At 37.8% G+C, this 16,009-nt stretch overlaps 1 protein-coding gene across 1 annotated transcript; it reads left to right on the forward strand.

Annotated features, from left to right (window-relative positions):
* The first annotated feature begins 898 nt into the window (after window positions 1-898).
* Window positions 899-15,511, forward strand: LOC127853260 (uncharacterized). The gene is made up of 8 exons (XM_052387606.1): window positions 899-1,152; window positions 7,253-7,394; window positions 7,670-7,788; window positions 10,026-10,668; window positions 11,076-11,280; window positions 13,442-13,518; window positions 13,692-13,817; window positions 14,800-15,511. The coding sequence occupies exons 1-8, from the start codon at window positions 1,048-1,050 to the stop codon at window positions 15,006-15,008; spliced, it is 1,626 nt and encodes a 541-aa protein (XP_052243566.1). The 5' UTR covers window positions 899-1,047; the 3' UTR covers window positions 15,009-15,511.
* Window positions 15,512-16,009: the final 498 nt, after the last annotated feature.

A 16,009-nucleotide genomic window follows, 5' to 3' on the forward strand; every position in this document is an offset into this window, starting at 1 on the left:
CATTCTCTTCGATTACCACTGATGCCATTTTAGAATAATCTGCATTATCTTCGATGGGCATACACCATACAAATACATACATGTAGCATACACTTAATTTATTGTTTGGCATAAACTACAAACCCGGTACATACAAAGCATGTGCTGGGTTATTCTCGTTTGGTATAAGCTATTAACACAATTAGCACGCAATGAATTGGCTGTAAAACAATTGACAGCTGGTATGTCGAGATGTAACATGTGAGTGCGCCATGTGATGATGTGAGCGAGTAAGTGCGCCATGTGATGATGTGAGCGAGTGCCATGTGATGATTACAAATCAACATTTACGAACGATACTGATGATTGGACACCCTTAACCTCTTGACCTCCGTGTTCTAGCTTTTGTTTGGGTATTGATCGTGTGCATCTCATTGGGGTCATGCAATCTGGACTTGTTTTAAATGCTCAAGATTTCATTGATAACTGATAACTGTTTGATACATCTGTATGTAAAGAAAATAGGGGGGGGGGGGGTTCTAAAGGACCAATACGATTTAATAATCACACACAATTATTCCGTTATGTACACATTCAAGTAGCGAAAGTTCCTCTGTGTAAAAAAAGCATCGGTTAACCAAATGTAAAGGAAAGTCCTTATGAAATGAAAATATCCTCCAGATTTGTTCTTCAACTACACTACCATATCTTAAATTAATTTTTATAAATCCTCATTTACATGTAAATTACAAATTCAAAATATTAAGTCTATTTACTTAATGTCTAAACATATTAAATCTATTGAACATTTATTGAACTTTTATTTTAAATAGAGAACAGTCATCTTCTAATCACACGTGTCGGCATATCTACATTAATTCATTACATTTTCTGTCCACGTATCCCTTTAAGAATACCGATACAAAGATGACGAGTACCGGTACTATACAATGTGACTGATAAATGTTCATATACAGGACATGAACTAGTTTTACAAACACTGGTTGAAATATAACCATCAAATCGGAAGAGATAGTTCTTACTATTATTTTCTCTCTGGCTCTCAACATGTCGCGGATACATGTCTGGATCGTAGCTCTGTATGTGCCACTGACTTCCGGCCACCTGTGCCTAATTTCTCCCCGACAGAGAGGCGATCTGGATTTGTCGACGGTAAGTTGCAGTGACTGAAATCGCACCGAATATCTCTGCATTTATTTAGATATGTACAGCGTATGGTGGCCTGATTATATTTTGCAAGTTTCAATAGCCTTATACTTACTGTAGGCCACAACAGCAGTTTGTTCCCATTAAGACCCCCAAAATATTGGTTAGGCATATCGGCCAAACTGTTTTTATATTTTAGCATTACACACGATATTTCCTATTTGTAAAAGAAAAGGCGATTCAACGACAGTATTCTTCCAAATCTTTTCGTTTCAGCATATTTTCCGAAAATTCGTTATTACTAGGACTTATTTTGCGAATATGATCGGAAGAATAGCAGAAATAGCGATTGCAAAAACAACAACAATCTGGAATGCCATGCTTTGTATGCTTTGTATGTTTTGTATGCTCTGTATGCTCTGCATGCTATGTATGCTCTGTATGTTTTGTATGCTCTGTATGCTCTGCATGCTATGTATGCTCTGTATGTTTTGTATGCTCTGTATGCTCTGCATGCTGTGTATGCTTTGTATGTTTTGTATGCTCTGTATGCTCTGCATGCTATGTATGTTTTGTATGCTATGTATGTTTTGTATGTTTTATATGCTCTGCATGCTATGTATGCTCTGTATGTTTTGTATGTTTTGTATGCTCTGCATGCTATGTATGCTCTGTATGTTTTGTATGCTCTGTATGCTCTGCATGCTGTGTATGCTCTGTATGTTTTGTATGCTCTGTATGCTTTGCATGCTGTGTATGCTCTGTATGTTTTGTATGCTCCGTATGCTCTGCATGCTATGTATGCTCTGTATGTTTTGTATGCTCTGTATGCTCTGCATGCTATGTATGCTCTGTATGTTTTGTATGCTCTGCATGCTGTGTATGCTTTGTATGTTTTGTATGCTCTGTATGCTCTGCATGCTATGTATGTTTTGTATGCTATGTATGTTTTGTATGTTTTATATGCTCTGCATGCTATGTATGCTCTGTATGTTTTGTATGTTTTGTATGCTCTGCATGCTATGTATGCTCTGTATGTTTTGTATGCTCTGTATGCTCTGCATGCTGTGTATGCTCTGTATGTTTTGTATGCTCTGTATGCTTTGCATGCTGTGTATGCTCTGTATGTTTTGTATGCTCCGTATGCTCTGCATGCTGTGTATGCTTTGTATGTTTTGTATGTTTTGTATGCTCTGTATGCTCTGTATGCTTTGTATGTTTTGTATGTTTTGTATGCTCTGCATGCTGTGTATGCTCTGTATGTTTTGTATGCTCTGTATGCTCTGCATGCTGTGTATGCTCTGTATGTTTTGTATGCTCTGCATGCTGTGTATGCTCTGTATGTTTTATATGCTCTGTATGCTCTGCATGCTGTGTATGCTTTGTATGTTTTGTATGCTCTGTATGCTCTGCATGCTATGCATGTTTTGTATGCTATGTATGTTTTGTATGTTTTGTATACTCTGTATGCTATGTATGCTCTGTATGCTTTGTATGTTTTGTATGCTCTGTATGCTATGCATGCTATGTATGTTTTGTATGTTTTGTATGTTTTGTATGTTTTGTATGCTCTGCATGCTATGTTTGCTCTGTATGTTTTGCATGCTCTGTATGCTCTGCATGCTGTGTATGTTTTGTATGTTTTGTATGCTCTGCATGCTATGTATGCTCTGTATGTTTTGTATGCTCTGCATGCTATGTATGCTCTGTATGTTTTGTATGCTCTGTATGCTCTGCATGCTGTGTATGCTCTGTATGTTTTGTATGTTTTTTATGATCTGCATGCTATGTATGCTCTGTATGTTTTGTATGTTTTGTATACTCTGTATGCTCTGCATGCTATGTATGTTTTGTATGTGTTGTATGCTCTGCTTGCTATGTATGCTCTGTATGTTTTGTATGCTCTGTATGCTCTGCATGCTGTGTATGCTCTGTATGCTTTGTATGTTTTGTATGCTCTGCATGCTCTGTATGCTTTGTATGTTTTGTATGCTCTGTATGCTCTGCCTGCTATGTATGTTTTGTATGTTTTGTATACTCTGCATGCTATGTATGCGCTGTATGCTTTGTATGTTTTGTATGCTCTGTATGCTCTGCATGCTATGTATGTTTTGTATGTTTTGTATGCTCTGCATGCTATGTATGCTCTGTATGTTTTGTATGCTCTGTATGCTCTGCATGCTGTGTATGCTTTGTATGTTTTTTTATGTTTTGTATGCTCTGTATGCTCTGCATGCTATGTATGTTTTGTATGCTATTTATGTTTTGTATGTTTCGTATGCTATGTATGCTCTGTATGTTTTGTATGTTTTGTATGCTCTGTATGCTCTGCATGCTATGTATGTTTTGTATGTTTTATATGCTCTGCATGCTATGTATGCTCTGTATGTTTTGAGTGCTCTGTATGCTCTGCATGCTGTGTATGCTTTGTATGTTTTGTATGCTCTGTATGCTCTGCATGCTGTGTATGCTTTGTATGTTTTGTATGCTCTTTATGCTCTGCATACTATGTATGTTTTGTATGCTATGTATGTTTTGTATGCTCTGCATGCTATGTATGCTCTGTATGCTTTGTATGTTTTGTATGCTCTGTATGCTCTGCATGCTATGTATGCTCTGTATGCTTTGTATGTTTTGTATGCTCTGTATGCTCTGCATGCTATGTATGCTCTGTATGTTTTGTATGCTCTGTATGCTCTGCATGCTGTGTATGCTCTGCATGCTATGTATGCTCTGCATGCTACGTATGCTCCGTATGCTTTAATAGTATGTTTTGTATGCTCTGCATGCTATGTATGCTCTGTATGCTTTGTATGCTCTGTATGCTCTGCATGCTATGTATGCTCTGCATGCTATGTATGCTCTGTATGCTTTGTATGTTTTGTATGCTCTGTATGCTCTGCATGCTATGTATGCTCTGTATGTTTTGTATGCTCTGTATGCTCTGCATGCTGTGTATGCTCTGCATGCTATGTATGCTCTGCATGCTACGTATGCTCCGTATGCTTTAATAGTATGTTTTGTATGCTCTGCATGCTATGTATGCTCTGTATGCTTTGTATGCTCTGTATGCTCTGCATGCTATGTATGCTCTGCATGCTATGTATGCTCTGCATGCTACGTAAGCTCCGTATGTTTTAATAGTATGTTTTGTATGCTGTGTATGCTCTGTATGCTTTGTATGTTTTGTATGCTCTGCATTCTGTGTATGCTCTGTATGTTTGTATGTTTTGTATGCTCTGCATGCTGTGTATGCTCTGTATGTTTTGTATGCTCTGTATGCTCTGCATGCTATGTATGCTCTGCATGATCTGTATGTTTTGTATGCTCTGTATGCTCTGCATGCTGTGTATGCTCTGCATGCTATGTATGCTCTGTATGCTCTGCATGCTGTGTATGCTCTGTATGTTTTGTATGTTTTGTATGCTCTGCATGCTGTGTATGCTCTGTATGTTTTGTATGCTCTGTATGCTCTTCATGCTGTGTATGCTCTGTATGTTTTGTATGCTCTGTATGCTCTGCATGCTGTGTATGCTCTGTATGTTTTGTATGCTTTGCATGCTCTGCATGCTATGTATGCTCTGTATGTTTTGTATGCTCTGTATGCTCTTCATGCTGTGTATGCTCTGTATGTTTTGTATGCTCTGTATGCTCTGCATGCTATGTTTGCTCTGTATGTTTTGTATGCTCTGCATGCTGTGTATGCTCTGCATGCTATGTATGCTCTTCATGCTACGTATGCTCCGTATGATTTAATAGTATGTTTGTATGCTCTGCATGCTATGTATGCTCTGTATGCTTTGTATGCTCTGTTTGCTCTGCATGCTATGTATGCTCTGCATGCTATGTATGCTCTGCATTCTACGTATGCTCCGTATGCTTTAATAGTATGTGTTGTATGCTCTGCATGCTGTGTATGCTCTGTATGCTTTGTAGGTTTTGTATGCTCTGCATGCTATGTATGCTCTGTATGCTTTGTATGTTTTGTATGCTCTGCATGCTGTGTATGCTCTGTATGTTTTGTATTCTCTGTATGCTCTGCATGCTATGTATGCTCTGTATGTTTTGTATGCTCTGTATGCTCTGCATGCTGTGTATGCTCTGTATGTTTTGTATGCTCTGTATGCTCTGCATGCTTTGTATGCTCTGTATGTTTTGTATGCTCTGTGTGCTCTGCATGCTGTGTATGCTCTGTATGTTTTGTATGCTCTGTATGCTCTGCATGCTATGTATGCTTTGTATGTTTTGTATGTTTTGTATGCTATGCATGTTATGTATGCTCTGTATGCTTTGTATGTTTTGTATGCTCTGCATGCTGTGTATGCTCTGTATGCTTTGTATGTTTTGTATGCTCTGCATGATGTGTATGCTCTGTATGCTTTGTATGTTTTGTATGCTCTGCATGATGTGTATGCTTTGTATGCTTTGCATGCTTTGTATGCTCTGCATGCTGTGTATGCTCTGTATGCTTTGTATGTTTTGTATGCTCTGCATGATGTGTATGCTCTGTATGCTTTGTATGTTTTGTATGCTCTGCATGATGTGTATGCTTTGTATGCTTTGCATGCTTTGTATGCTCTGCATGCTGTGTATGCTCTGTATGCTCTCTATGCTTTGTATGTTTTGTATGCTCTGCATGCTATGTATGCTCTGCATGTTTTGTATGCTCTGCATGCTCTGTATGCTCTGTATGTTTTGTATGTTTTGTATGCTCTGCATGCTATGTATGCTCTGCATGCTATGTATGCTCTGTATGTTTTGTATGTTTAGTATGCTCTGCATGCTGTGTATGCTCTGTATGCTTTGTATGTTTTGTATGCTCTGCATGATGTGTATGCTTTGCATGCCTTGTGTTCTTGTTATGCTCCCTAAACTTTATGTGCTCGCTTCTGCTTTATGTGACATGTTTTACATGTTTTTACGTATATATGCTTATAAAATGCTAAATGTCAAGTAACAACGCCGTATTATATATGCTTTATACTTGAAAAAATTGTTTAAACATATTACCTATTTTACAAGAAATCTAGTGGATTTTTTATTATTTTTTTTTAAATTATCTGACTTTAAATTGCCACATCTGATGTTATAATATCATGCTATATATTTTATGTATATTTGCCTTTTAATTACAAATTGTTTTCAATCTTTCAGCTTTTATACACTTGTTATCCTTATTCTTCATGTTTTATAGTCGATTGTACAAGCTGTCTGAGCTTATGTTTGTTGTTTTATTCACTCTTGCCGACTCAAAATAAATCTTATCTTATCTTACCCTAATGCCCTTCCCCCCTCACGGTTTGAGGTCGGGCAAAAAATAAGGTCGGTCGGGTGAATGAAAACAAACAACTTTTGTCGGCGCAAGTATGGCAATCCATGAACCAACTTTCGACTTTTTATTTTAATAATACTACTACAGACAAACATCCGTACGATAATTGCGATATTTTAACATTGTACGCATAATACAATTGTTTGTCTGTCAATAAAAACTATTTGGAGTTATGTTGCGATGTTAATTGACCAGTCCTGTATACGGTAAGCCCGATCAACATCGAATATAAATTAGTATGCGCTGTACTGTATACACGCTCTTTTTGTCATTCCACGAATTTCGTTCTGTTATGACATATATAGGATGTCGTGCAGACTTATTGAGTTATTTACGTTGGACGCCATAAACAACCCAGAGCGAAGTGAAAATTGATCCATGGACATCCCGCGGTGCTCTACCTTGTCGCTAAAGACGTACGCTCATTGGAGGGAGAGCCAGTAACAATAAGTGCACCTTACATCTCATCCAACTACAGGACTACACACCGTTGTTGATAAGCCAATAAACAACCACAAACCGCCTTTGACAACTTCGACTACGGATACCCCCCCCCCCCCCACCCCCTTTGACACCCTTCATCTGATTTAAGAAGGACAGTTGCCAGTCACGGACTAAAGTATATAGATGCAGGTAGTACTGGTAAAAAAGCTAGCACGAGAAAAGTGTGCCTAAGTTATTTGACCGCCGTCATGTGACTTTGATACTGTTGCAAACGGCAAAAAATAATACAAACAAAACAAAAAATAGTATTACAAGTTAGTTACATTTCAGTCGGGTAATCCGACGTGTTTCCGGCATGCGCTACCGTGCGGGGGCCAGCCCATTCAGGACCCAGTAGAGGTGTACGCGCCCGGCCAGAACGTCTTCTTCCGGTGGCAACAAAACTACAACCATTATGAGCCGGGGTTTCCAGGCACGTATTCCCAAGCATGCGCAGTTGTTACCTACGAATTTGCAATATCCCCAGTGATAATTACACTGTTGTTATGTATATGTATAACAAATCTTTGTGGACTAAGCCTTTTTTATTTACTAACACACTTTATAACTTATTTAAAAGTAATTTGAAAACCAAATTTACACGATTTTATTAATCATGATTATATACGGCTGATATTTCCATTGACCTTGCAGTACACGTAAATCAGAGTGAATTAACCCCAGTTAAAGCCACCATTTCTGCTGCAGGCTACATGGATTTGTCCATCGCCTCCAGCCCCGAGAGCACGAGTTTCGCCACACTGACCGTGGTCACGGACCCGTATGTACACGCTCAGGACTACCAACAAAACTACACGGCTGTCATTGTAAGTAAAAACACAAGTACACGGCTGTCATTGTGAGTATACGCATAAATAACCGACTGTCATTGTGAGTATACGCATAACAACACGGCTGTCATTGTGAGTATACACACAACAACACAAATGCCATAGTGAGTATACACACAACTACACAACTGTCAATGTGAGTATACGCATAACTAACTGGCTGTCATCGTAAGTATACGCATAACAACACGGCTGTCATTGTGAGTATACACACAATAACACAACTGTCATTGTGGGTATACACACAACTACACAACTACACAACTTTTATTGTGTGTATACGCATAACAACACGGCTGTCATTGTGAGTATACGCATAACTAACCGGCTGTTATTGTGAGTATACGCATTACTAACCGGCTATCATTGTGAGTATACGCATGACTAACCGGCTGTCATTGTGAGTATACGCATAACTAACCGGCTAACATTGTGAGTGTACGCAAAACTACACGGTTATCATTGTGAGTATACGCATAATTACACGACAGTCATTGTGAGTATACGCACTTCTACAGAGCTGTCATTTTGAGAATACGCATAACTACATGTAGGATATTTGTTAGATTCGGTGGAATATCGATTTTAATTCACGAGTGATCATACAAATGATATTTTCACGAGCGTCGCCACGAGTAAAAATAATTTTTTTTCTATGATCACGAGTGAAATAAAATCGATATTCCACCAAATCCAACAAATTTTCTTTTTATTTTATGCTAACAAATGATTATTGTTGCATTTTTGTAATTCCGGACAATATAATTCCCCGTTGGGTGCCCCGAAATATTATTACATGTATGTTCAAAGGAAGCTAATCGTTTGTTTTTATAAACATTTAATGCAGAGTAGTCGCCCTTGGTAAAATTTTAGGGTCAAAATGGAGAAACCATCGATGTCTAAAATAGTTCCGGTAAAAAATTATCGATACTTTTCACTGCTATTTTTCACTGTGTGAAACAGTGAAATATCAGTATTGATTCACTGATATAAACCATCGGAAAGCATAAAATAAACGGTTATAATTGTGAGTGTACGAACAACTACACGGCTGTCATTGTGAGTATAAACATAATTGCACAACTGTCTTTGTGAGGATGAGCAAAACTGCACGACTGTCTTTATGAATATGAACAATATTAAACGGATGATTCTATATTTTAAAAACTGCATGGCGGTCTTTTAGAAAATTAGAATAGCTTTACGACTGTCCATGTGAATATGAGCAATCTTTCTGGGTACGGTACATGTTTAACAAAATGGACTAGCTTGGCTGCTCTCTTTTGTACACGCTCTATACTTTCGCTTTTTTTAATCTATGGTGCTTTATTCGTGCTTAATTATATATACACAATTGTTTTGTATCTATATGTTGAATTCTCTCTTAATTTGAAGTCGGCAGAACATGGTATGTCAAGATCACATATTTGTGTATTATTTGATATTTCAGTTTTATCAGGACCTTATTCTATTGATAACGTCTTATTTTTGTTATGTGTACTATAGTGTATATGGGGGAATTTCGCGATATTGAGTTGTCCAAAGGCACTTTGGCTATGCTGCACAACATTGTGTCATAAGCATAAAGTCGGATAGTGGTTTCGATCATGTCGTCAATATAATTGATATACATATATATATAAACGTATTGGCCCGATAACGCTGCTTTAAGGTACGCCACTGGTAACTTTTCTCCATTTCTACATATCCCTTTTTACAACAACTCCCTGCTTTTTATATTTCAAAAATGTACTCTGCAATGGCAGTCAATATTAAAAGTTATCACGACATGGTCAGTTTTGACTAGAGGGGATAAGTGTTGTACGATAATTATTTTGCCAATCGTACTCATTACTTCATTTAATTGAAAGTTGTTTTCTTGTGCAGAATCTGATGATCTATGCACTAGACCAATCAATAGTTTATAATTGTCAGTTACCACTTCACATCTGCAGCTTTCTTTACAGATAATATTGTTCAGATTAAATTAATTACCTCCATCCATATAATTTTAATGAATACATTTCCACCTAAGATCACACTATTTCGGATAAAGAAATTGCCGACAACTCCCCAGTAAGTAACTCGAAATATCAAATCTGTCACCAATCTTTGCGAATGCTTCAGCTATTTCAACTATGTCTGGCTGGTAAATGTGAGGTAAAGATTTAAATTCTGCCCATTTATTGTCTATACTGTCATGTGTATTATAGAAACTGCCTGATATGGAATGCGACCACTGCGTCATCCGGGCTCGTTACGACGCCCACAAACCAGGCGAGGACCCATTCCTACAGTGCGCGGACATTAAAATCTCCAAAGGGGCGAAGAAATCAGACACTCTTAAATATTTGTCCTCCGAGAGCAAGACTGACCAGAAGAAGCTTTTACCTCTGAAGAGAGCGTTGAAACTGAAGAAATACTACGAACAGAAGTACAAATCCAATCTTAAAATGGAGGACACAAAACTGTACGGTTTTGCCTACAATCCATTCCAGCCCCATAGCAGCCATTATATTTCTATCTCCGTGGTAACCGGTGCTACTCAGATGCTGAACAGCTTTGGCTTTGGAATTGACCCATCTGATGATCAAAACAATTCGTTTATGCTAGATGAAGTGGTTGCTATTGACAACGGTCGAAACACGACGACGATTTTGGTCCATGACTCGGGGTCACGAGAGACATCTGCCAAAACCGTCTACAGCATTGGTTCACAGAATGGGTCCTTGGTAAAGTCGTCGGGCATATTCAGGTCTGACGGGGTCCCTATTAACGGGTTATCGTGGTACGCCGACCAGACGTACGCTGCATTCAGAATTGTGCCAAATAGTAATGGTGCGCCAAGTGGAAACGGTAATATCTCTGTTTATTTAATTGAATTACATAAGTCGGGGCCAATGTTGTCTTTTATAGATTGACTCCTTCAAATGACAAAAGAGTGGTTTTTAAACATCTTGAAGTAATTCGTTTTCAATAGATTCAGGTGAATCGTTTGAGCATTATATTGATAGTTACGTAAAATGGCCGTGTCCAGATGAAAATTGGCTCTTTAATAATGATTTAAATCCATAATTTCTTTACCTTCATATATTTATCATGTATGCAATCTTAATAGTTTGCGATGGAAATCGCAGACGCTTACCTTTTTGTGTAAATGATTATAATCCTGAATAAAAGTTTTACCGCGAAAGTGTAGTAACAGAGACCAACTTAAGTCAAAAGGTACAGAAGCACCAATGTCAGTAACGGTTTTGTTCCAGACTTTTTCTTCGAGGTCGGGACGCTGGGCACTGACGGCTCGTACACGAAGAGAGCTAGCATTCCGACCGCCGAGGATCTGTACGTAAACTTCCAGTGGCTAGAGACCGACATGAACGACTACAGGCACGTGTTCGCTCTGATGGGTAACGAGAACGCAGCAGATGAGCTGAACGCCCGGATCTACATGTTTGATCTGTTCAACGGGTGAGTTCAGGGCATGAACCAATGAGCCTATCATTTGCTTTTTAATTGACTTTTTCAAAGAAAATAAAGTGACTTAATACAAGGGATTGCATGTCTGGATTGTGTAACGGATTGGTTGATACCCAGGCTTAATAGAAGAGTTTGAACGTTTGGTCGGTGTAACGTTTTTTTGAGGACATATACTTATAGAAGGGTTTAAACTTTTTTAAATTGTGTAACGATTTAGTTGAGGACATGGACTGATGAAAGTGTTTGAATGTTTTGTCATTTGAAGGAGTCAATCTATAAGAAACAAAAAGGGTTTGAACGATTGGTCTATGTAACGCTGATGACTTGAACTAACGGAAGAGTGTGAACGTTTGTTTTGTGTAACGGGTGAGTTGAGGACATAGGCATAATACACAGGTTTACACGTTTGATCTGCTGAACGGTTTAGTTGCGGACATACCCTTTCTAAACGGTTCGCACGTTTAGTTATTTTCCCGGCTGTGTTAAAACTATGAGCGTCATGGTAAGGTCCATATGTTTTCTTTGTGTAACGGGTGAGTCGGTGGCATAGACTGGTGAGTTTACGCGATTATTAAAAACATGGGTTTGAGTGTTGGGTCATTGTAATTGGTGAGTTGAGGACATAGGCCCAATAGAAGGGTTTGCACATTTGGTTTTGTGATGGGTGGGTTGAGTTGAAAACACTGATATTTTGGAAGTGTTTGCACGTTGAGTTTGAGTAGCGGGTGCGTTTAAGACATGGGCCTCTTAGAAATGTTTAACGCTTAGTTTGTATGACGGCTGAGTTGCACACAGGGTCTGAATACAAGGGACGACATGTTTGGTTTGTGTTATGGGTAAGATGCGGATATGGGCTTGTAAGAAGGGTGTATACGTTTGGTTGAGTTATGGACATTGACTTAATGCAAATATTTACATGTGCCATCTTTTTAATGATTGACACGGACCTAAAAGAAGAGTTTACATGTTTACATAGATAATCTCTAGTCATAATATTTTCTAGCGAGTTTTTGAAACATACAGTAAAATAAGTGATGGTTAATAGCTATTTAAGATGTTGATAACAGTGTCCTTATAAAGCAGGTTGCGATTTGAATATTGACCAAGGGTTGTATTCCAGAAGCATATTAAGTTAAATTTTATTCTTATCCTTAAATTGGGAAATTTTCTTAAGTGTTTCGTTTCATATTGCAATGGATTGGCATCAAGAAAAACATTTAAATAACATAAAAGAAGAGTTTACATGTTTAATATGTTTGCCTGTTGAGTTGATAGCCTAATATAATTGTTTGAACGTTTTGTTTGTGTAGCGAATGAGGTAATGACATAAACGTATTATAAGCTTTACATGTTAGGGTGGTTTTACGTATGGGTTGAGGGCATGAACTTCATAAAGTGTTTTCTTATTTAATGTGACTATACGGTCAGTTGAGGACGTTGCTTAACATTGCTTAATATAATTGGCTTAAAAGAATGGGCATGTTGTACGCTGCACGTTTTGTCAGAGTAACGGATGAGTTGGGAACATGGACTTAATAGAGGGGTTTGCATATTGTGAGTTGTACATTTGGTCAAGGCAATGGTTAAGTTGAAGGCATGTATTTAGAAGGCTTTGCATGTTTCGTCTTTTTAATTGATGAGTTGAGGACCTAATCGAAAGGTTAGCACGTTTGATTTAGCTTTTGACATATACTTTGGACGCTTAAAGCTGAAGTTACATGTGGGTATAAGTAAGTTGCATAAACACTTTTGATAAGTTCTCTGAGTGATCGTTTTAACTGGACACTAAACTTATTTTGTTTGCTTAATATAAGTCTTGCAAGGGTCCTCCTTTTAATCTTTTAGAGTATTGGAGTTAACTGACATAAATTTGTCCAGATTAACGACTTGCCATGTAAGATATGATACATATGTATGTGTTACATTTAGTTTCTTTAAAGGATGAATGAGTTTAGAACCTTTTACAATACTTAACATATTTGGTTTGTTTAATGGGTGTACGTTATATGTCTTAATGTGCTGATTATATAATACAAACATAATTGTTCGTTTGGAATGGTACGCGAGGTCAATGTCGGCTGCATAAGTAGCATGGTAGCGTTTCAACACACGTCGCATTACAGGTTCTGTTAATTTATCTGTTAATTTGCAGACAATATGTCCAAGAAGTTGAGGTCGATGTCAGTGAATACACATTCATGTCAATACATTCCTACCCCAGCTGTGGAGGTAAGTTTGACACACAAGTACTTCAATGCATAGTATAGCTATTATATTTTCCAAGACTTTCATATTTAAAATATTCTGAATGATTTTAACGAGATTGATAAATCAACAGCCCTATTTTCAATATTTTTCGCGATGTGAATAACACGTTCACCAGAGTTTGCACGTCGTTCCAGAGGCCATGTACGCCTTCTCCCCTGGACTGTGGGCGGACTCCGGTCACGAGATGTGGGCGTGGTCACTGGTTCTCGTGGAGCCCATGACTGGGACGGTCACCAAGCAGTGTGACATCGCTCCCAGAGGTGGGTTGCTGAAAAGTACAATGTTCCTCCCACTGGGAAATTTCTGCATTTGCGGACTTCACAGGCTAAGCAGGGGCGACAATTTCCGCGTAAAATGGATTTTCGTTTGGAAGAGACTTCCTATAAACGAACAATTCAATAAAAGCGGAAAGTGCCGTCCCTGATAAGCCTGTGCGGACTGCACAGGCTAATATAGGACGATGCTTTACGCGCATGCATTAAGCCCCGTTTACCCAGAGCGCGGCTCAGATTAGTTTATATACTATAATCGAGTCGATCAAATCTTATCACAATACATGTGCCACAAAAAATCATGAAACTTGTGAACCACTTACAAAACCGAATATAACTTAAGCGAATAATAATTGCGCTTAATTTATCCTACTAGTGTTCACGAGTATCAAATTAATGTTAAGAAGGTACATATGTAACGGGTGAACATAGGCTTTTGTTCATACATAATCTCTAGTCAAAATATTTTCTAGCGAGTTTTTGAAACATACAGTAAAATAAGTGACGGTTAATAGCTATTTAGGATGTTTATAACAATGTCCCTATAAAGCATGTTGCGATTTGAATATTTACCCGTTGAGAAACCTTTAAAAGATACACCTCGGTGTATTTCCTGGGTTGTTTGTCAACGAGTTTGAAGAAACTTAATTTATTTATTCAACAATGCGTTATTGTTTCCCAATTAAATACACGTATCAACATCAACTACACGTATCAACATCAACAACACGTATCAACATCAACTACACGTATCAACATCAACTACACGTATCAACATCAACTACACGTATCAACATCAACTGCAAAATGGTTCCATGAGATTTTCTTTACATGTAGACTTTAAAAATTGGTATTGATATCAACAATAAAACTTCTTTTATTATTAATTTAATCCGTTGTGAATTTATCCGGCGTCCAAAGTTTAAGGCCATGAAACAATATATGTACACATGCGCGCGTCTGTTTCCAGGCATTTTCCAGCGCTACTACGGTGGCTCGGTGTTCCAGGGCTCCAGTAATCCAGACGGGTTTCTCTATCACGTGCTGCGCGTGATGTACAGCGAGGCGGACTTTATAGTGGGCGTTAACCCCGACACGTGCGAAGTGCGCTTCTCCGAAGTGACCAACTTGCGACACATGCATTCGTTGCAGCTGGTGAATCCAGCACCATCAAGATGACCTTGAACAACCGAGAGAATGGACTGTTTTATCTGCTTGCATTTTTAAATTGCTGTTTGTCATCTGCGAAAGATGGTGATTTTGGGGTCCTTATATGTGGCAAAATTGCGATTTACCAAAACCTTAAATCTACGAGTAGATCTATCTGTCTACGGATTTATTTAAAAAACGATAACTTTGGTTTCAATATGATAATACTTTTTCCAATTTAACCGTCTCACCTAAAAAATGGTCGGAAAGTAATGATACACGAATGTTTACCTTCCGCCTTTCATTCTCGTAATTACGTTTAATACCACAGCCGTATAAACCTTATTGTTCATCGATGAAGTTCCATACATTATTGCTATTTTGCCAGTAAGGCGGATTACTTAGTCATTAAATGTTTTTACATACATGTTCCAATGTAATTACTGTGTGTGTTATCGCTATTTATGTGTTACTTGCACATGCTATCTTAGCCAAGGAATAGATTATTAAATAAATAAAACTATATTACATAATACAGTTTTCCTTATGTTCAGATTTTCTTGTGTATTCTGTATTTCAATTATTGCAGTGTCTTCATTTCCCGCTTTAACGCAACAATAGGAATATACGTAACAAAACATAAGATAAATCATTGCTTACAGTACCATGATGTTCAAATCAAGATTAAAAAGGTAAAACAATAAACATGTTTGATTAATATTCTTAAAAATCACATAACAAACATTTTGAGTATGTACATGAATAGGCGTCACTTTTCGCGCATTACAACTTAACAGAAGATGTACGCACATGTATATCCCAGTAAATCATGTACATGAATGCGCAAGTTTTCGTGAGGAAATCACATACACACTAATTAATACCTTTAACACCCATAACAAGCACAACCATAACATCAAGAGTGTAGATATAAATGAGTTCGTGCAATCTTGCCTTACGTCGAACGACCAAGATATCATTGATAACTGTTTGATACATCAATTTGTAATGATTATTATTGGATTTGTTGT

The sequence above is a fragment of the Dreissena polymorpha genome, chromosome 12 (assembly GCF_020536995.1).
Source record: "Dreissena polymorpha isolate Duluth1 chromosome 12, UMN_Dpol_1.0, whole genome shotgun sequence".
Lineage (NCBI taxonomy): Eukaryota > Metazoa > Mollusca > Bivalvia > Myida > Dreissenidae > Dreissena > Dreissena polymorpha.

What these genes read in the sequence shown, in the direction of transcription:
- LOC127853260 (XM_052387606.1), top strand. Translation starts at nt 1,048, where the DNA reads ATGTCGCGGATACATGTCTGGATCGTAGCTCTGTATGTGCCACTGACT. An exon ending in TGGTGCGCCAAGTGGAAACG is followed by an intron (nt 10,669 to 11,075) that starts GTAATATCTCTG and finishes GTTTTGTTCCAG; the next exon opens with ACTTTTTCTTCGAGGTCGGG. An exon ending in GTGTGACATCGCTCCCAGAG is followed by an intron (nt 13,818 to 14,799) that starts GTGGGTTGCTGA and finishes GTCTGTTTCCAG; the next exon opens with GCATTTTCCAGCGCTACTAC.